At 41.7% G+C, this 21518-nt stretch overlaps 1 protein-coding gene and 1 long non-coding RNA gene across 11 annotated transcripts in view; one reads left to right on the top strand and one right to left on the bottom strand.

The window, feature by feature from the left end:
* CEP112 (centrosomal protein 112) overlaps positions 1-21518 on the bottom strand; it is a 206747-nt gene that overhangs the window by 66113 nt on the left and 119116 nt on the right. For all 6 annotated transcript variants that reach the window (XR_015947984.1, XR_015947985.1, XR_015947983.1 and 3 more), the window contains one exon: positions 6552-6782. Coding sequence is in view for 3 of the 6 variants with exons in the window: in XM_035104026.3 (XP_034959917.2) it covers positions 6552-6782 (231 nt within the window). In the remaining 3 variants the exon portion in view is untranslated. The remainder of the gene's footprint in view (positions 1-6551; positions 6783-21518) is intronic.
* Positions 462-21518, top strand: part of LOC148686763 (uncharacterized) — a 38017-nt gene continuing 16960 nt past the window's right edge. The window contains exons 1-6 of one of the 5 annotated variants that reach the window (XR_015947987.1): positions 462-600; positions 3697-3787; positions 4234-4422; positions 11788-11904; positions 17132-17218; positions 19993-20131. This is a non-coding gene — a long non-coding RNA (uncharacterized LOC148686763). Of the gene's footprint in view, positions 601-3696; positions 3788-4233; positions 4423-11787; positions 11905-17131; positions 17219-17663; positions 17923-19992; positions 20132-21518 lie in introns of those variants that run through there. The other 4 variants (XR_015947989.1, XR_015947986.1, XR_015947990.1 and 1 more) reach the window with 4 other exon arrangements.

Genomic DNA, 21518 nt, shown 5'->3' with positions numbered 1-21518 from the left:
GCCTTTAGAATCCCCGTGGTCCACCAATTTAAGCTTACAAAGGAAAAACGCACACTCAGAACCTCTTCATAGTTCAAGCCATTGCCAACCTGTGTTAACTGATTCTGCATATGTGGTCTTGCATTAACAAGTGTCTTACTGGGTGGATCAGACAAGGTCCGCCTAATCTAGCAAGAATCCCAGGGAAATGGAAGTTGGCCGGAAGCCCGCCACTTTCTTTCCATTTCAATGCCCTGTTGCATAGCTTTGAAGTAAACATCATCGCAGGACAAATCCAACATTCTGGTTAGAACTATTCAGTTGCCGAGAATGAGAATTATTGAGAGAAACAATACTGCAAATCTAGCCAAAGAAGGCAGAATGAGTATGAGTAAAAACAAAGAACATTCCTCAAAGCGAGTGGCATTTTGGACGAAACATGCAAGCCGAGCTGACTGAAGAGCGTTGCGGTAACCTAACTGGTTTATAATGGCCAGAGATTTTGTAGATATCAAATGCGAGATCTATGGTTCCTAATGCATATACAACTACATGGCTTTCAAATACTGGATTTTGCAAACAAACACAAATATGCTAAGCTGCAGGATGTAATGAACCCAGGTAAGTTGGCATTTGTATGCTGATGTAGTGTGCTTTTCAATGAAGCAAGGACAGCGTGTTAAATAATAGATGCTTGGGGCTATGCAAAGAAAAAACAAAACACAATGGATAAGGATATTTTGGAAAAGCCGACAACTTGCTGCTTTATCTCAGGAGAATCTTACCAAGACAGGTATTTACAGTTATTTCTAGGAAAGAAAGAAAAAGTTGTGGCAACATGGAGGTGGACTGTGGGGTGTGTGTGTGTGTGTGTGTGTGTGTGTGAGAGAGAGAGAGAGAGAGAGAGAGAGAGAGAGAGAGAGAGAGAGAGAGAGAGGAGTTCCAACATTAAAAGGGTTGTCCCGTACTAAAGAGCTGCTTTAGCTCCCAGCTATAGCTCAGACCCTCCAAGTGTCCCTATTTACAGAAGCCATCCTGGTTTCTGATTTGATCCTGGAATGTCCCACATTTCCTTAGGACATTTGCATTTAAAAGGTACAAACAAACAAAACAGATAATTAAAGTAAATAATGAAAAGAAATGTCAAAATCCAGGCAAACTTCAGATACTGTAACAGCAAAATTGAGTACAGTTTCTACAGTGCCAGCTTCAGACTTGATTACTAAAATTGGGGATTGTGGGTTTTTTGTGCTAGAATGCTGTGATTAGCATGAAACCTGATCTGTTTTCAGTGTGATAGACCATAGGTAGGCAAACTAAGGCCCAGGGGCCGGATCTGGCCCAATCGCCTTCTAAATCCGGCCCACGGATGGTCCGGGAATCAGCGTGTTTTTATATTAGTAGAGTCATTTTATTTTAAATGCATCTCTGGGTTATTTATGGGGCATAGGAATTCATTCATCCCCCCCCCCCCAAATATATAGACCGGCCCCCTGCTGAAAAAGTTTGCTGACCCCTGTAGACGCTGCCTCTTTTGCAATTGCCACCTTGAACATTCTCTTACATCTCAGAACAATGTGGCAACACAATAAAGGCTTGCAGTGATCATTCTTCCACAACTAGCAAAATAACATGGCAACAATGATGGGCAGAGATTGTCAACTACCGTATCTATATATGGGATTTCAGGGGGAGGAAGGCAGAGCTCTGGCAATCTGATCAGGGAAGCTGCTCCTCTCATTCTTCACAGCCTGATGGTGTATTGAGTGCAAGAACGTGAGTCAGCATGATATCCATGCCATTTAATCCAGCCTGGCTACCTTCCGCATGCACTAAATAGAGATGCACATGCAAGCAAGTATACCATTCTTCTGTGTAGAAGTATTAGCAAGGGGACAGAAGCAGATGCCATATACAGTAAGGGAAATAATGCAAGGTTGTAAAAGGTTATTTAAAATTCAGAAACCAATGGAATGAAAAACATCTACTTGCAAATTGTTCAGCAACGAGATATATATGGCTTCAACTGCAATACTATGACCAGCTTCTGGTGTTGTAAGAGACTGTGGGCATCTGCAGAAGGTGAACTGAGTGTGGTATCCTTTTGAAGGTGCATGCACTGTGTGTTTGGGGACAGAAAATGCACAAGCGTGCGCACGCACACGCACACAATATATTATACATATGGTTCAAAATGCACATGGCTCAAAATATAGCTGTTTTATGAGATGTCTGAAGTGTTCCAAGGTTGCTTCCTTAGAGTATTGTTAGCATGTCAACTGATATTTTAGGGTCATTCGTTCCGAACGATTATTTTCTTTGCCAAGTAAATTCCAAAGACGAATGTTACTAACAGATATATTTCACCAAAAATCACATCTGCACCCACTTAAAACTACAGCTGATCTCTTTCTTTTACCATACTAATGTCCAGCAAACTCACAAATCCACATGAGCTTTTTTCATTGTATTACACCTGGCTAACTAATGTTTACCCCAAAGGTTCTGTTGACACAACCCGTAACATCTGTCAGACAGAAAGGCAAACTACACATCACCATAGCTGCCAAGTTTTCCCTTTTCTCGTGAGGAAGCCTATTCAGCATAATGGAAAATCCCTGAAAAAAAGGGATAACTTGGCAGCTATGCACATCACACTGCAGCTGTGTGTGTAACAAAGCTCTAACAGCACCTTCTCCACTGGGGGGGGGGGAGAGATTTGTTCCCTAGAAGATGCAAGAGGAAAGGAAGTGACCTTTCCACTGTCACTTGCTTTCCATCTGAACCCCCCTCCCAGCTGCAAAATATCCAAGGGGATGTCAGCAGCAACATAATGCAAAGCCTTTGCTCCCACCCCACTTCAACAATAATTGTTAGTGCGATCTGAGCTTCAGTAGGATCTACCTCCAGCATATTGATTTGTCAAAATAATATATATCATGATTTAGTAGAACTAGAATGACTAGATGCCAATATATATTTTTAAGAGAAGGAACAAATTAATTCTATATCTTTATCTAATTGTATTAAATATGTTAAGATATTACATAACACAAATCTAATAATCATACTTATAAAATAGTTTGTGTTCTGAAGAAGTCAGACAAAATACAATACCCAGTCTGTATATTTTTTTTAAAGTGTAGGGTGGTTGATTTAAAAAATATGTTTTTATTGCTTTTCTAACATTACATGAAATAAAAAGCTGAAAGAAAGATCATAATTCAAATTCAAAATAACCACCTCACCCAAACTAGTGACCAATGCAAAAAGTGAGATTATGGATATGGGATTATATCCTTTGTTGTGTCCTTTGGGATGACATGAAACTGCACACAATGCAAAGATGTCCATTGATGTTATTGTAACCACAAATTACAGAATGAGACTGGTATTTGTCTCTCTTTTGAGGTTGCATTCATATATTGCACCAGGCACCAGTCCACCACAAATGTCTCTTTTTTCCCTCTGACCCCTTTAAATTGTAGTCTTTGCCTTAGTTTTTCCATAAGTGCCATTTTCCACATCACATAGCACTATTTTTTGTATATTAAGTCATTGGCTTCTTTCTAGCATCTGGCTATCAACAGTGTTGCCATTACTGTACTAAAAAATATCCAATCAAATTATTACACAGTAAGATTGGGTTTCCCCCTTTGGACAGCTCCAATAAAGCCAGTTCTGGACTTTTCTGCAATGTTTTCCCAATTATTCCAGCTGTATCTTGAAAGGATTCCTTCCAGAACTTGGGTGCCCTCTTACAGTTCCAACCACACATGGGTAAACAAGCAATCTCTCCAACATCTAGGTAAGCAATTTTTGTACTTTTTTTTTGCTATTTTAACTGGTGTTAGATGCCATTTTTGTACTAGTTTCAAATATGTTTCCTTCAATCTTGCTGAGGTTGCTTTGTGCAGAAATGTTCATTTGCTTGTAATACTGTGCTGCAGCAATAAAATTGATAGCACATTTGCTAAGCTAAGCAGGATCTGGTTTGGTTAATCACTTCCAATCTAATTCCCATACCAGTCTTAAGATATTATTCAGCCTTATGTAGGGTCATCTGTGATCCTTGTTTTTATGTTTGTTCTTATTCATTATTTATTTCACAGCAGAAGCTCAATATATCTGGTGGATATTTGGATATTCTGCACTTTTATGAAACATTAAGAAATTTCTAACCTAAACTGGTATAGTATGTGGGTAAATACTGTAACAATGTGCATGTACATCTGTGTACATCTGCACCCACAGATAAATGGAACACATTACGCAGCCAATAAGTTTTCACTGCTGGTGGTTCAAAAGATCACCTTCATTGAAGAAGTGGTGACAGCAGAGGTGCCAATGGGATTTCCTGGGCCTGATATACTAGATGTGGATTGGGGTGCCCACATTCTTCCTCCCACTATCTATTGGCAAAAACCGCTGCTTTATATACCGGTACGTATAATAACTGAGACTAACCTACTTCACAGGGTTGTTGCAAAAATCAAAATCAAAGGGATATGGGGAGAGTAAATGTACACATTCTTGAGGTCATGGGAGGAAAAGGAAGATAGAAATATAATGTAGCATTCACAGACCATCTAGAAAGAAATAAAAATGCACCAGGACAGGAATCAGCCCCACCTCTAGTACTAGAGATTCGGGAGTCCTCATCCGATTCCCAAAAACACAAGTATGGAAACACTTTTTGTTGTTTGTGCAGCATAATCAGTGTACATGGGACTTCACGTAGTAGTAGCAGTTGTAGTAGTAGTTGTTGTTAATATTAATTATTATTATTATTATTTACTTATATGCCACCCATCTCACTGGGTTGCCCCAGCCACTTCCCCAGCAGCTTCCAACAGAATATAAAAAAAGATAGCAAAACATCAAACATTAAAAACTTCCTGATACAGAGCTGCCTTGAGGTGTCTTCTAAAAGTTGTGTAGTTCTTTATCTCCTTATCTTTTTCAGCTGATGCCAGAAATTATTTTGGTTGTATTTATTATTATTAAAGTCAGCCATTTTTAAAGAAGCTGACAATATATCACAGCAATGAAGCAATGCAACTTTAATTTGGAGAGAAGTTAACTTTCCCTTTTGCTATGCTTTAAATATATAAAGATCAAAGAAAAGAAAAGAACTGAGATTCAAATTCAACTTTTAAGCAAAAATGACAATGTCTTCATGAGTTAATATTAATCCTTTAATTATGAATTTCAAAGGTTTAAATACTTTCTCTGACCTTGGCTTTAAATAATTATGCCAAGTGCAGCTTTCTTTAAATTCAAAAAATATTCTGAATTGTTGATCACAGCCTTTAATGGTTTCAGGCTGGCAGATTTCCAACGTAATCCTTAGAATGCTGTTTAAAATTATAGACCAAGAACCTGATGCAGGTAAATGAAATGTCAGTTTCACAAAGGCTGTTCCAACTCTATATGCAAATTGCCCCATTTGGTTGCTACATTTCATCTTGTAATAAATTGCAGATTGTGTTTTAATACACGCTAAAACATTTAAACACCTGAATGTTGACCAGTGGAGATAAGCATTTTGAGAAGTTTCAATGCAGTTTTAACACTGAGCCACAAAAATGAATCATTTTTATTAGGGCCATAAATATCAGGGATTTAAGATAGTCAAAGCAGCATCAGAGAATCTGCCACAGCAGTGGCCAATGCCCTCACTCCCAAAAGAATAAAGTAAAATCAAAACAAATGATATCAAAATGTCAAGCTCAATAGGCTTTTTAAATTTACATTAAGAATTCTCTGCAAATTAAAGTGCTCAAAATGACCCTATTCATGCGGTGAGATGTTGGGCATTATGTGCATATAATGCAGGTAAACACATATACATCTGTCCACAATGCTGGCACTTAGTTTTAGGGAACCCCTGGGCATGACTCCCTCAGCAGAATTGCCCATATTACAAATACATTCACTTTGCTAAAGTTACCACCTATTGAAGGAGATGTCTCTCTATTCCTTTTCACCATAGTGCAGAGGTTTTCAACCAGTGTGCCGTGGCACCCTAGGGTGCCTTAAATGATGGTCAGGGGTGCCACAGTCAACACTGGCCTCTATCCCTCTTTCCTTCTCTCCCTCCTCTGATGCCCTCTTGTGTCTCTGTCTCCATCAGGCCGCAAAGGCTGGGGGCATCCTCTTCCCAGGCCCCTGGGGGGTGGCATGAAGAGACACCTCTATTTGGGGTGGGGTGGGTGTCTTAGAGACCTGGGGCAGTGGTGACAGCTGCCCAGAGGATTCCCAAAAGAGGGGGGGAGCCTGAGGGAAAACTCCACAAGGGAGGGTGTTTGAAAAGGGGTGGCTCTGCAGGTAAGGGGTGACATAACTGGATTTCTAAGGCTCAGAGCACATTTCGCTACAGGGGAGCAGCAGAAAAAAATGTACCAGTAGTTCAAGGGAGCCATGGACGGAGAAAGGTTGAAAGCCTCTGACCTATTCCCTTGTCTACTCCCCTTGGCCACAGCAAGAGAGGGAGGAAGCAAGTTTCACAGTCATTTCCCTAGAAATGCAGCACTAGTCAAGTTTTCCTGCGTACTAGTTTTCCTGCTTACCTTTTCGAGCGCCATCTCCATTTCTGTAGCTTTAGTCTTTTGCAGATCTAGTATCATCTTTTCTGACTCAGCTTTCAGCTTGTTCATGGCAGTCTCATGGTCCCGAACAGTTTTTTGTTTTTCTTCTTCTCTGAGAAGGCTAAGTTCAACTAGCTGCTGTTTTCTCTGTGTATTCACTTGAATGAGCTCTTCTCGCAGTGTGTGGATCTGGGCTTCCATATCAGAGATGATCTTTAAAATAGTAATGATAGAAAAGTTACTTTTTATGTTTAGTTTTTTCTACTAAAAACAAACACATGAGATTACCATTTTGAGTAGAGAACTACCACATCATAGGTGTGAAACAAGAAAGAAGATTCCACCTAAACATTAGGAAGAACTTCCTGACAGTAAGAGCTGTTCGACAGTGGAATTTTGAGTGTGGTGGAGTCTCCTTCTTTGGAGGTCTTTAAGCAGAGGCTTGACAGCCATCTGTCAGGATTGCTTTGATGGTGTTTCCTGCTTGGCAGGGGGTTGGACTGGATGGCCCTTGTGGTCTCTTCCAACTCTATGATTCTATGAAACCATTTCCCTAGATTATTGGAAAGTAAGAGTGTATGAAGGTACCGTATATACTGGCGTATAAGACGACTTCCTGACCCATGAAAATCGTCTCAAAAGTTGGGGGGCCGTCTTAAACGCCGGGTACTAGAATCAGCAGTCTCCGCATATGGTGGGGGGAGCTCAAAAACGGCCGTGGGGCATGGCACAGTTTCCCTAAAGGAGTCCCTGAAGAAGCGCGCGCTCGGGAGAGGGCTGCTCTCCGCAGGGGCGAACGCACGGGCAAACGGCTCCCTCATGGCTTTGCCTGGATTAGCGCCTCTTCCGCAGGGGCGAACGGCTCCCTCATGGCTTTGACTGGATTAGCGCCTCTTCATCGGCACACCGGGGGGGGGGGTGCCTGAAGTGAGGAGGATAGCCCGCTCAGCCCAGCCGTCCAGCGTCAGACAAACAAAAGGGAACAAAAGGGGGGGAGGGAGCAAAAGGGAAAGCTTTCTTGCACTGTCGGCTCCTGCTTTAGAGAGGGAGAGGGAGCTGAGCTGGGTGTGCTCGGCTTGCTAGGGGTTAAAAGGAACTGAGCAGGAGTCCTAGAGAAGATAGCCCGCTCAGCCCAGCCACCCGAAGCCGTGTGCAGGAACAAAAGGGAAGGCTTTCCTGCAAGGAAAATGCTGTTGCCGCTCTCCTCTGCAAGTGCTGTCTTCTGGGTGGGTGGAAGGTGCTCTTGCTTTAGAGAGGAAGAGGGGGCTGAGCTGGGTGCGTTCGGCTTGCCCAGCCACCCGGGAAGGCTTTCCTGCAAGGAGAAGGCTGTTGTCTCTCTGCTCTGCTGCCTTCTGGGTGGGTGGAAGGAGCCCCGAAACGGGGGGGGGGGAGAGAAGCGGTGGTGAAAGGGCAGCTCTCCCAGGAAAGGATGTGGAGAAAAGGCCATCAAGTTTCAATGAAACCCAGTTCTCCCCACAGGAGCATAGGAAGTTGCCTTATAGACCACAATATGTCATTGATATACTTATGACATAAGATGATGAACAGGAGGATTTTGAAGGCTTTTAAAGGGAAACTGTCAAATTAAAATTACCATATTGAAATCAAATCTGATGTTTCTTTAATTTTTATTTGGTGTGCGGTGCGGTGGAAGAGGGGTAGTCTTACACGGCGAATATATACCAAACTCTATATTTTAACTGGAAAAGTTGGGGGGTCGTCTTATACGCCCAGTCGTCTTATACGCCGGAATATACGGTATGTATATGTGCTGTTAAAATGCATCCAAAATAGAAAGTCTGGCACACAATGCAGACAAGTTTTGTGCTCACATTAAAGCTCCTTATTCAAGATTGTAATCCATAAAGCCGTGAATTAAAAGTAGGTTTGCTGCAAGCATAATATTCCGTAATATTTCAGGAAATCAGGAAACAAGATTCTCTTGCATCCTGATCCATGCATTTCACTTGGGAAAAAGTTGCATTTATTTCAGTGGGACTTATTTCCAAGAAAAGCATGCTCAATATTGTAGACTGTGGGCCTACTCTTGAGACAATCGAGGGAAAACTGGAAAATGTAATGCTGAAAATCACGTGCCAGAAAAGAATCCTTATCTTTATACCTCATAACAACTTATAGCAAATGTTACCAAATCTGAGGCTTCCAAAAACAACAACAAAAGGACCTGTGCCTTTGGATTGCACAAATAATGCATATCATAAACTCACGAACTTGTTTATAAATAGTATCTAGTCATGCCTGTTGCGAATTAAAAATAAATTAAGGCACATGTACTGAGAAATGGAGAGGTTTTTTTAAAAAATAATAATCAGTTGACTTTGTTTATTCACCATATTTTTCTGTGTATAAGACTAGGTTTTTTGTCCAAAAATAAGGGTCGACTTATACATGAGGGCGTATTATAGACGGAAAAATACGGTATTTCTCACCATTCCACTGCATTTGCAGTTAAAAAAGAATAAAAACCAAACAGTAAAAGAAGAGAAAGGTGCAATAGATAAAAAATAATCTCAAAAAATTCAGGAGCAGTTGCAAAGGTCTATTTAATCCAGCAGGTGCAGTGCCTGCAACTGTAGGTTGGGGAGCACTTTAACCTCCCAGAGTAGGGAGCTGCAAAAGCTACACACAGCCACAGAGAAGGTCCTCTCCCACATACTAACCAGTGACATCTGGACTCAAAAACAAGGCTACACAGTAGAATATAGGGCAAGGCAGGCTGCTTTGGGATGAGATTGTGAACTGCTGACTGTGGGTACTGTATTCAAGCCTGAAGAACTACCAGATGGAGAATTATAAACATTCACTCACTCTTGTGAACCATCATATCCATCAACACTCAATCAGAAGTAGTTAGTAAAACACACTTGGTTCAATATACATTAAGAGGCAGCGGTGTTGTGTAGGTTGCCAGTGCCCAGGGCTGTGCAGAGGGTGGGAGTGAGGGATGGAAACCGATGGAGTATGTGCATTCAACTGCCTAACAGTGTCCGCGTCACCCAGGAAATCACAGCTACAGAGATAAGAAGAGTCTTTCAGTTGCCTGAAGAGGTCACTTCCTGGTTCGCATGGAGCTGTTTTCAACGAAGCCCAGCAATGGAAGCTCACAAATGTATTGAGGCAGCATTGGGTGCTGAAAGTTTGTGCCCCCTAACAATTTTGCACTCGGGACAACCATCCCCATGGCCCCCCACACTATGCCACTATTAAGAGGTCTTTATATACTGTATCTCAAGATTCAATTGATAATTGATAAAAGAAATGGTTTAGTATGCAATTCACATACATAACTGTAGCTTTTTTACGGTACCTTGCCTCGCTTACAGAGTTTGGCAATGTGGATTAGAAGGAGCAAACATTATAGCTACGTGGTTACTTGGCAGTTGGGGAGTGGGGAGCATAGGCATGCATAAATGAGAGATAAACAGTAGCAGCAAATAGCAAATAGCATTGCAATTAACATATTTCATAGTGCAAAGTCAGACCACAAAAAATCTAAAAAAATGTTGTTTCACTTTATTAAATCATTTCAGGTATGAACGTTTCTAAACCTTCTGTGGCTTACTTGTCAAAACACTTATCACTTGAGTTGTCATTAAAATAAATAAATAAATAAATAAATAAATAAATAAATAAATAATAAAAAATTGAGCAGTAGTTGACAAGAATCAAGGACAAGAACACCCTGGTAGCAGGTGCTATTTTTTAAAAGCGTTGGGTTTAATACGGCAAAACTAAATTTCACTGGAATGCCAACAATTTCTAAGAATAGTCAATTTTACACAAATATTATTGAGCTACTCAACAACACATTATATTTGGGGGGAGAGATCTTAAGGGACTGTAGGGGTCTAAAGCAGGGGTTGGCAAACTAAGGCCTGGGGGCTGGATGCGCCCCCCCCAGGCTCATAAATCCGGCCCAAGGACCCTGCCGTCTGCTTGGTCAGTCCCCACGTGCTGCGGATGCCTTGCTGTGAAGGGACTGACTTCCACGATGCTGGCACGGCTTCTGGGTAGACGGCAATGCTGGCGCAGCTTTGGATTGGCTGCAGGAAGCTCCAGCAGCCAATCCGAAGCGTGGATGTCTCTGGGGCCCAGACGTTGGTGCGGCTTCGGATTGGCTGCCGGGCAGGCGACGGGTCACAAGGCTTCAGCCAAAGCTTGGCGCACCTGCTGGCCCCACGCCTGGCGCCCAGTTCGGCGCTGCTGCTGGTGGCACGCTTGGGGGCCATGCTGGAGCAGCTGGAGGGCGAGCTGTGCGTCATCTGCACTGTGCTCTGCATGCACGGCCTGCCCGCCGATCTGGCCTCGGACGATGGACGTGGTGCATGCCACCTGGGAGCTCCGCGGGGACGGGCTGATGGAGTGGCTGCTGCTCGTCAACAATGCCAGTGAGTGGGCGGCGCCAAGAGGCACTCCTGAGCATGTGCAGAGTACATTCCTCCTCCAGGTCTGGAGGCAGCTGCGGGACCGGCTTGCAGGGTATTTATATTTTTCGAAATATAGTTCGGCCCCCCACAAGGTCTGAGGGACAGTGGACCGGCCCCCTGATGAAAAAGTTTGCTGACCCCTGGTCTAAAGTAATGGTAACAGCAGCAGGTTCATATCTGGTCTTCTCCTTCTCCTTCTTCTTCTTTATACCCCACCCATCTGCCTGGGTTTCCCCAGCCACTCTAGGTGAAGGACAGGTAAGAAATATTATAAACAAAACAGGTGCCGGTGGCCCTATTAAAAAAGCAAAACAGTGAGGAAAACTAAAACATCCTTTAAAATAACAAGTTATCTCCCTAAAGTCTTCCCTCCAACTGGGTTTCAATACCCAAAGGGAGGTCAGCTGGAAGAAAATCACCTTAGGTGGTAAGATACTTCAGGGAACAAACTGCAAGTAGGAAAGACAATTCCATGCTCCTCGCTGCACACACCTTTTTATCTTCACAATTAGATTGCAAACCTGCTGTTTTTCTCTGCAGTTGGGGAAGATCCAGTTTTAAGTGTATAGAACTGCTGTAGTCTCATCTAGTTTGACCCATTCAGGTTGTAACTTCTCCCTCAGCGCATAAAGGCGTTTTCTGAGTTTGGCTAACCTTCTTTCTTTCTTAAATTGCTAAATGTGCCCCCCTCCCCAAAATCTATAAATTCCACTAAGCTTTGCATAACATATTGTCTAATTATTTCTAACTTTCGTCTATTATGTGTTGAGCTCCTTTAGAAGATAACAGCTTGTCTGAGAAGGAAAAGAGAACAAAGTGAATGAAGATAATGTGATACATACAAGAATTGCTACTCCATTGTTCTTTTAGTGATTGAATAATTTCTGGTAGGTTTTTTTCCATATTTTTTTCACTCAAATATTTGCATTTTATAACAGTAAAGCAAAATGTTCTTCTTTATAATAAGTTGCCTCATTTTTATGCATACACCGCTTTAAACAAGAATATTTTTTACTGAACAGCTTATGTACGAGAATGTGATTAATGGCAAAGCAAACACTGAAATTCACAGGGGCCTGCATACGAAATATGTTTTCAACCTAGAAAATATGTACGTTTTTGAACTGTAAATCCCAGTTTTGTAATAAGAGTTTCATCCACATAAATGCCACTGCTATCCAAAGGGATATAGGGAATCAGTTTCGAATTGATTCTTAAGTCTTAAATACTACCAAGATTTTGCATTGCCAAAAGGAGAAATAGGCTTACTATGTACCATTAAAGTGAAATTACCTATTAGTATTCAGATTCTACAGCTAGTATTTGGAAGGGAGCCCTATAACAAGATTGCTTTAAAAAACACATTCTCAGTAGCCTACAGTGTCAGCTGTCGCTTTATGATCTCTGTGCTGCTCTCCTCTAAGTACTTCTTTCCCAAATGTCTGCCAAGCCAAATTTATATTCTGTAGCATCTGAATAAATTAGGTTTTGTTTTCTTCCACAGAATTTGACAACTATGGTTGTGGTCTTCAGACTTGTCAACAGTACATAAGCCCTAGACATTCTAGAGGAGTGCAAGTTGGAATTGCACTTTGAAGGTTTATGGGATGGGGGAAAGGAATGAATTAGTACACTGTAGTAATGTCAAGCTAATAATAATAAATTCTTTAGTTGTAACAGCACAAATAGTGGCTTGCACTGTCACAGCAAAATATCATCAGATGCCTAGATAATTTCTGTTTCAGTAGAACGGTATGATGCTGTCTACTGAGGCACTGCAGTGAGGCAAGATGGGTTTTTAACCAATGGGGCAGCTATGCTACTTCAAAAGTCACGTCAGGCTAAGAACCTCCTGCAACTAGTCATGCGATCATGTTGATGGGAGACCTCTAGACTTGGCTCTTTGGTGCTATGAAAGCAGAAATATGAGTACCGTAATATAAAAATGTCTTTTGTAAAATCATTACAGCCTAAAGCAAAAACTGAACATTAACTTAGCAAATGACTCTTAGTTGAATGAGGAAATGTAAAATGGGAGAAGATAAATGGCTATTATTATGAGAAGATTATCACTTTAAAGTCCAGGCGTAGAGTGAGAAAGGCTTACACTGACAAGAATGTGCTTGTGATCTGATTTTCATAAAGCTACGCTCTCTGGAAATTAAAAATGCCAATATTTTTTTTTTAACCAACCACTAAGACAGAGAACCTTACACATCAGATAACACAGACGGAGGGTCACCAACTAATTTGGGTCCATGGGAACATTCCAAAATTTGAGAAATGGTCATATGTACACCCAAATAATCAACATGTGCCAGGGAGGTTCAGCTAGTGCCTTCATTATACACCTTTAGGCACCAGGCAAAAAGGTTCCTCTTCAACCAGGCCTTTAGCTGATTATCATCCTATACCCTTTTAAATGTGTTGTGGGAGGGGTGAGGGTGAGGGGTTCTTGGTTTTTGTTCTTGCTTTTATTATGGAATTTAGGATTTTTCTCTTGTATTTTTCTCTTGTATTTTATGATATTTACCGATGAAGAACAGTATACAAAATACATACATACATACATACATACATACATACATACATACATACATACATACATACTTGTTTTCTGTGTGGATTTATCCCCCTATACTTGATTTTGCACACACACACACACACGAAATGTATGGCCAGTTCTAAGTGTATTAGTTAAAAAACAACAACACCCTATTTATATAACATGTTGTTTGATCCTCATTGTCCACTTTGACATTTCTGTGAAGTGGTTTGCAGTTAAAGTTGATTTGCATCTAACTGACTAGAACAAATTGAAGCCAAGCCAAAAGAACCTTCAAAGTCAGATTATGGTTCCTTGTGTTAGTTTCATTGCTGTATACATATAACGTGCTTGACAGTAGTGTCAATTTGATCTTTGTCCATCCAGGCTTAAAACATTTTGCTGGGATAAACTGGCACCACAAGTTTAGAGCCTTTGCACAACCCCCAAGGAAGGCAATTTTCTGTTCCTTTCTGGCAAAACTATCATCAAATCATCATGATGGTAATTTAGAGCCATTCTCCAATGCAAAATTAAACAGGGTAATTGAGTAAGTGGTGGCTGATCAACTCCATATAGTTCTGAATGAGAATAAATTTCTAGGCCAACTTCAGTTGTTCTGCAGGGCTGACAGGAACTGAAATCACATTAGAAGATAAGCTAAAAGTGAATATAGATGAAATAGAAGTATGTTGGTGAGATTATCTGGTCTAGATAGGGGTCACACCCCTTGAAAGATCAGGCTGACAGACTGGACATAGTTTTTGATCAGTACTTCTCAATGGACAAGTCTAAGCTGTGACAAATAAGACTTTCCTAATCTGCATCAAATGTATTCTCTTTTGTAGGCCAGGACAAACTATTTCGTATTCCTGGGGTAAGGCACCACCTAGCAGAATATTGGCACGATTTGGCAACAAAACAGGCTACCTGCAGGAGAACAGGACCATGGTCAGCTCCTTATGGAGTATTGGTGGCTGCTTACAGGAGAACCCAGGGCAGCAAGCTATGAATATTGCTCTAGCCAGCAAATGTCTAAAATGTGAGCTTTCATAGGTATGTAGCTAAGGGGTTGTCCCTTGCTCTGCCTTAACTGAGAGTATTTATACTGAGTTAAAGGGACCATACCCTATTGCTCAGGCATAGGTTCTGGTGGGGCTCTTGCTATCCCTGTCTGAAGGGTGGAAGGGACCTGGAAGGAAAACAAGTGAGCCTGGGCTGAGGAGCATCGGCCCCTTACGCTGGCCCTCGCCCCACCCCCACCTGGCTGCCATTAGGCCTGCTGAGATGGGGGCAGGGCGACGGCCTCCCTGGAACAAAGGTGGGTGGCTCACCTGTACCAGGAGCCTGCGCAGTGTCGCAAACCCCGCCCACCCAAGGGATGGGGTGAGCGGAAATTGCCTTCTTGCATCCTCAGTGTCAGAGAAGGAGTGCAGGGCTACTTCCTCATGTTAAGGAAATGCTGGTAAGACTAGAACCTGGTTTCTCTCACATAGGAATGCCCAGCAATCTTTCTAGGGCTTTCTTCAAACATGATGCCATCAGGATCCCCATCTCAGATGGTGGAAATCTCAAAATGAATATTACAAATGTGCTCTCTGTGGAGCTGAAACATTCCTGAAAAATGTTAAAGAGGCATAGGCAATGAAAGCTTATTACAAAATGTGTCAGGCATCATCATACATGGCCAACCTCTGAGAATAATGTTGAGGGTTCATGTTCCTCTTTTGGGGTCCCTTCCCCAAAAGTTGCAGTGGTTTCCAATTAGGTTCCAAACCTAATTCAAAGAGCTGAACTGTTTGGCTCTCCAAGTCCTAAATGATCTCAGCCTAGTGTATCTCAGAATAGTATTGTTCCTGTGGGCACCGAACAAGATGAAATCAAGTGCATCTCGTTACACAAATATTTGGATTCCACTTCCTTCTATCACAAATGCCACTGGCAAGAAGATAAAAACTTATTTGTCAGATACAATGCATTAAGAAGTCAATATACAGACTTGCAACACAAAAGAGGGCCAAATGTAACACACAATAATTGCTGATTTTCTCAGTCTATGAAATGTGAAGGGGAGACTTACTGTATATCCACAAAAACGTGGGTTCTTATGTTAAGGAAGTGTCTGACACACATCTACTGTGAGTTTGGAGATTAATATCTCTGTTCATATGGAATCCCTGCTAGGAATACTTTGACTAGATCATGCCCTAGTTTATTTTCATTTAAATAATTAAAAAAATATGTTAGGCAGAGGATTATTTAATGTGTCAACAGCTCTATGATCTCTCAAGAATGCTTAAGGTTTTTAGATTAAAGGAAGATGAAATATAGCACACAGGCAAGTAAAATTGTGGATTTGACTTTAACATTTGCTTGGTGCTTCTTGAAGTTGTGTCTAACGTTATAAAGTCTAAATCAGCTCCATCATAACTCTGACTGAGGTTGTCAAAAGTCGAAAGATTAGATGGTAAATGTAGTTGCATATTTTCCTTTTAAAATGTAGCTTACAAATCCAACTGATAGGTTAAATACTTAGACATTTACGCTGTCCCAGTATTTCTAGCTTCTTTCACCTTTGCAAGCATCTCTGACAGATCCTTAAAAAAATTGTCTACTAGGAGTAAGGTGTTATGTTGCTAACTTGCATATGTCCTCCATTAATTTTAACAGCAGTAATCTGCTTACAAATGTCAAAGCTCTCCTGTAAGATACATTACAAGTGACAGCTTTGAAATTTTGCATATGCTGAAATCTGTTTTGCTATCTGTTGTGAATCTATTGGAGGCACATCCTCAACTTGTAAAACAGCTGCTTTCATTTCAAGTTTTATGGGTTTAGATGTATATATTTAATTGCTGTATTATCACAAATCACCCTGGAAATATTGTTAATAATAATAATAATAATAATAATAATAATTTATTATTTATACCCCGCCCATCTGGCTGGGTTTCCCCAGTCACTCTGGGCAGCTTCCAACAGAAAAATAAAACACAGTGATCTATTAAACATTAAAAGCCTCCCTAAACAGGGCTGCCTTCAGATGTCTTCTAAAAGTCTGGTAATTGTTTTTTCTCTTTGACATCTGATGGGAGGGCGTTCCACAGGACGGGCGCCACTACCAAGAAGGCCCTCTGTCTAGTTCCCTGCAATGAGGGAACCGTCAGAAGGCCCTCGGTACTGGACCTCAGTGTCCGGGCAGAACGATGGAGGTGGAGACGCTCCTTCAGGTTTGAGGGAAGGTAGAATATAAAGTATTTTAAATAAATGCAATTCATATACTAAGATAAATAAACTCCTGCAAATGATGCAGTGAAAACTGAGGACTTTTCAAGGCCCATTGATTTCAGTGAAATAATTAAGCCAGTCCATAAGTTTATTCATGTCTACATAATAACAAAAGTTTCTCCTATAGTTTTTAAATCAGGGAAAGCTGAGTATTAAAGGTCAGAGGAAGCAGAGAATTTAGCATTTTACCTGGGCGGGAGTTATATATTACCGGTATTATTGAGAAGGGATGGTTTGCTGTCGAAACAAAAAATTGAAATAACTATCATATTTGCATGCAGATTTCTATTTCAATGTCTGGGAGATAGACCAGTTGCCATCTTAACGTGTGAAGTCGGAGGGTACTCCTGGACCTACCTTTGTCATTGGTGAGGCAACTCCTTTAACTAAATTTGGCCATTGTTGGACACAAACAGTGTGGCCACAGTGATAACACAAGGGCTGGATTACTGTGGTGCCCTGTATGTGGGACCTCCTTCAAGACTGGTCTGTAAACTGCAGCTGATACAGGATGCAGCAGCTACCAACAGCTTGTAACACCTTTGCTGAAGTAACAATATGCTATCTGGCCATGGTTTTCCTAGTGTTGCCACTCCCCTCCAAGCTCATTCAGAGCAGCACCTTTCAGTGTCGCAGCACATGCCCTTTGAAATTCCCTCCTTGTTGAGATTGGTAACACAGATAATAGGTTTCTGGTGCATGCTCAACACATTATTGTGCTTCTGTAGGTGGTTTCAAACATATGAGCTGAACCATGTATCTTTGCGAAGTGAATTTTATGTTTAGTTGTGGCTTTAATTCTTGGCTCTCCAGATGCTGTTGTGCTTCAACTCCCATCACCCTGACCACTGTCAATGCTGCTGCCTAGGAATGAATGGAGTTGGGGTCACCCACATATTGAGGGCCACAGGTTCCCTATTTTTGATTTTAGCTTGCAATTTTGCCAGCGCAACAAACAGTTGCTGTAAGTCACTGACCACAGAAATGTTTGACATCTATTTTTTGTGTGTGTTCTGACTAAAGACAATAATTCTGAGCAAGTGCTAATAATTAAAGTTATGGTAACATGGTTGATTAGTACCTCCCTATGTTGTGTGTGTGAACAAAGCGATTGCACATTAGTTTGCAGCAGAAAAAAAATAAAAAAATAAAGCAGCCCTCTGCCACCACAGGATAGTTTTGTTCATATTTTCCCACAGGCTGTATATAAAAAATAATTATGTATAATGTGTCAGTTCTCAAGAAACATGTAATGGCCAGCTGCCAAGGGCCCTTTCTTTCCCTCTCAGCATGACTTAAATTGAAATGCAGGATCCAGTCCCCTCTCACCAAAGCAGTATAAACTAAACTGTGGAGTTCTCTCCCCTCTTACACCTTCACTACACAGCTTTCGGCAAATGCTGAAGAGGCACCTATTTACCCTGGTGTGTTTTTGAGGGAACTACCCTATTCCTGTGATATGTTATAAAAGTTTTTATACTGAATTTTTAACTGCTGTAACCTGCCCTGAGATCTTCTGGCGAAGAGTGGGCAAAATTTTTTAACAACATCCTTTGCCCTTTTAAAATGGGGGGATTTGGGGGGAGGCTATTGGGTTGTTGTTTTTGTTTTGATTATGCATTTCGTGGTTTTATATTTTGATTTTATTCAGTGAACTGCCCTGAGACCTCCGAGTATAGGGCGGAATATTAATTCAGTAAACAACAACAGTCTGCCCCTACTGGATATGAAACAAAAGGCAACTACACATAGCATTGATTGTTGGTAGGGCTGCAACCTTGGATTAATCAATTTAATTGACTAAAATAGTACTCATGATTAATCAGGGTGCAGATACACAGACGTTTATAAATTTTTCAGAGGGAAACACTATATTGGGAGGCATCCCCCTTCTCTCTCTCAAATAGGGGAGAATGCCTCTTCAAATATTATTGCTTCAGAACTGTTCATTCTATTCAAATGCAAATTTAGTTCATTACTCAACTAAGATTACTTTAACCAATGGAGAAATCTAACTGTAAGCACTGGAGGAAACAGTGCAAACTCTTTTTGCTTTAAGTATATGCCAATGAGACCATGAGACAAGTTGCCCTGCCACTGATGTTCACCATCACCATCATTTTATCAACAAAGTTTGTCTGAACTGACAAACTATGGTTAATTTTAACTATGTTTAGCTTTAAAATACGCAACTTCAAACCATGGTTTCTGAAACTGTGTTGCTGAAACTAACCACAGTTAATCAGAGTTCTTGGTTCAGATAACACAGCAAGTTGTGGCTGATCAAAAGCAGAAGCAAAAACTTCTGAAGTTTTATGTGGTCTGTCTTCTGCATATTATACACCAGGCATAGGCAAAGTTGGCCCTCCAGATGTTTTGGGACTACCACTCCCATCATCTCTAGCTAATAGGACCATTGGTCAGGGATGATGGGAGTTGTAGTCCCAAAACATCTGGAGGGCCAACTTTGCCTATGCCTGTTATACACCAATATGGTTGTCCTGATGGATAACTTGTATCCGGAAAGAGAAGGGGAAAGTGAAATCCTGTTGGTTTTCCTTGATGTCTCAGCAGCTTTTGACACCACCAACCATGGTATCCTCTTGGACTAGCTCTGCAGGCTAGGAGTTGGAGGTACAGTATTGCAGTGGTTCTGCTCCTACCTGCAGGGTCAGTCCAGAAAGTAGCACCAGGAGACACTTTTTGGTCTCATGACAGATGTGCTGTGAGATGCCAGTAGATTCAATTCTGCCTCACATACTATTTAACACACACATATACATATACCACAGATATGTGTGACAAACCTTTGGTTCTCTAGATCAGTGTTTCCCAATCTTGGGTCGCCAGTTGTTTTTGGACTACAACTTCCATCATCCCCAGCTAGCAGACCAGTGGTCATGAATGATGGGAACTGTAGTCCAAAAACAGATGGAGGGCCAAAGTTGGGAAACGCTGCTCTAGATGTTGCTGAACTACAACTCCCAGTCACCCCTGGCCATTGGCTATGCTTGCTGGGGCTGATAGGAGTTGCAGTTGCAGCAACATCTGAGGGTCAAAGGATTCCCACACCTGATCTATATATTGGGAGCAGTCATCACGAGATATGCAGATAACACCCAGTTCTATTTTTCCTTCTTAGGAATGCAGGAATTGCCTTCTACTGAGTCAGACCATTGGTCCATCTTGCTCAGCATTGTCTACATTGACTGGCAGTGGCTCTCAGAGTTTTATGAGTTTATGTAGATGCTAGGGGTTCAACTTGGGACCTTCTATATACAAAGCAGGTGTTCTGTGACTGATCTACTGCTCTTTCCTTAACACGTGAAGCTGTGCAGGTGCTGGATCAGTGTGGTGGCAGTAATGTGTTAGACCAGGGATGTCCAACAGATCGACTGCGTTTGACTGCTCGATCCCTGGGAGGTTCTGATCGATCCTTTTCCTTTGTGGTGGCATAACAGCATCCGGCCCTGCTTCCTCGCCCCGTCCTCCATTTCCGCATGATTGCTGAAATGGAAGACGGAGTTTCTGCTGTGAGGCAGATTGTTTCCTTAGCGATCTGTTGGTAAAAAAGCTAAACAACTAAGACTTAGACTGGAACCCCCCCAAAAGGGGACATCCTTCCCTAAAAAAAGCTCAACAGCTTTGACCTGAAACCCGCCCCCGCCAAAGGCGTAGATCACTGCCAGTTTTTTATTCTATGAGTAGAGTGCAGTCTCTTGGGAGTTGGACGTCTCTGTGTTAGACGATAGCTAATAAACTGAAACTGAATCCCACCAAGATGGAGGAGCCGTGGATTGCTGGTTCTCAGACCTAGGAAACACCAGCCTGTTCTAGACAACACTCAACTATTCCTGGATCAGGTACATAGTCTAGGGATACACCTTGATTTGACCTTATCACTGGAGGCTCAGATGGTCCTGGTGGCATGGGGTGCCTTTTTCTAGCAATGTCTGGTTTGACAGCCATTTCTGGACAGCGATACACTCTAGTAACCTCCCATTCAGAGCACTGCAATTTGTCCATGCAAAGCTACCTTGAAGACACTCTAGGAGTCTAGTTATTGCAGCAGCTACCACAAAATACAGCAGCAGAAGTATTAACAGACATCTCTGCACAAAATACCGTATTTTTCCGTATATAAGACTAGGTTTCTCCCCTTAAAAATAATGTCCAAATTTTTTTGGGGGGGGCATCTTATACACGGATAGATCTCCCCCCATTTTCTTTAAAAAAGAGGCTCCCCAAATAGGGGGCATCTTATACATGGGGGGCATCTTATGGACGGAAAAATATGGTATGTAACACTGTAATGATTCACACTGGCTGCCTTTTGTCACTTGGCCCACTTCAAAGTGTTAGTTGATTTGCAAAGCCCTGAACAGCTCAGGATTTGGGTTTTCTGAAATAACACCTACTGATTGTCCTTGCCTAAGCTTTAAGTTTGGTTGGGGAGGCCTTCTTCAGCAAGGGCACCTCAGTTGTGGAATACAGTTCCCCTAAAGTTCAGCTGGTGCCTCCTTCCTTCCTCTTTCAGCACTAGCTGAAAACAGTTCTCTTCCTTCCTTCAGGTCTCTTCTGCATATGTTTTTTGGGGGGGGGCATGTTATATGACAGGTGGATAAGCTGGTATGTTTTTAATTTATTTTACTGTTGTACCACATTTTA

The sequence above is a fragment of the Zootoca vivipara genome, chromosome 2, assembly GCF_965207765.1.
Source record: "Zootoca vivipara chromosome 2, rZooViv2.hap1.1, whole genome shotgun sequence".
Lineage (NCBI taxonomy): Eukaryota > Metazoa > Chordata > Lepidosauria > Squamata > Lacertidae > Zootoca > Zootoca vivipara.
Note: the sequence above shows the minus strand (reverse complement) of the source record. Positions and strands in the feature narration are given on the sequence as shown.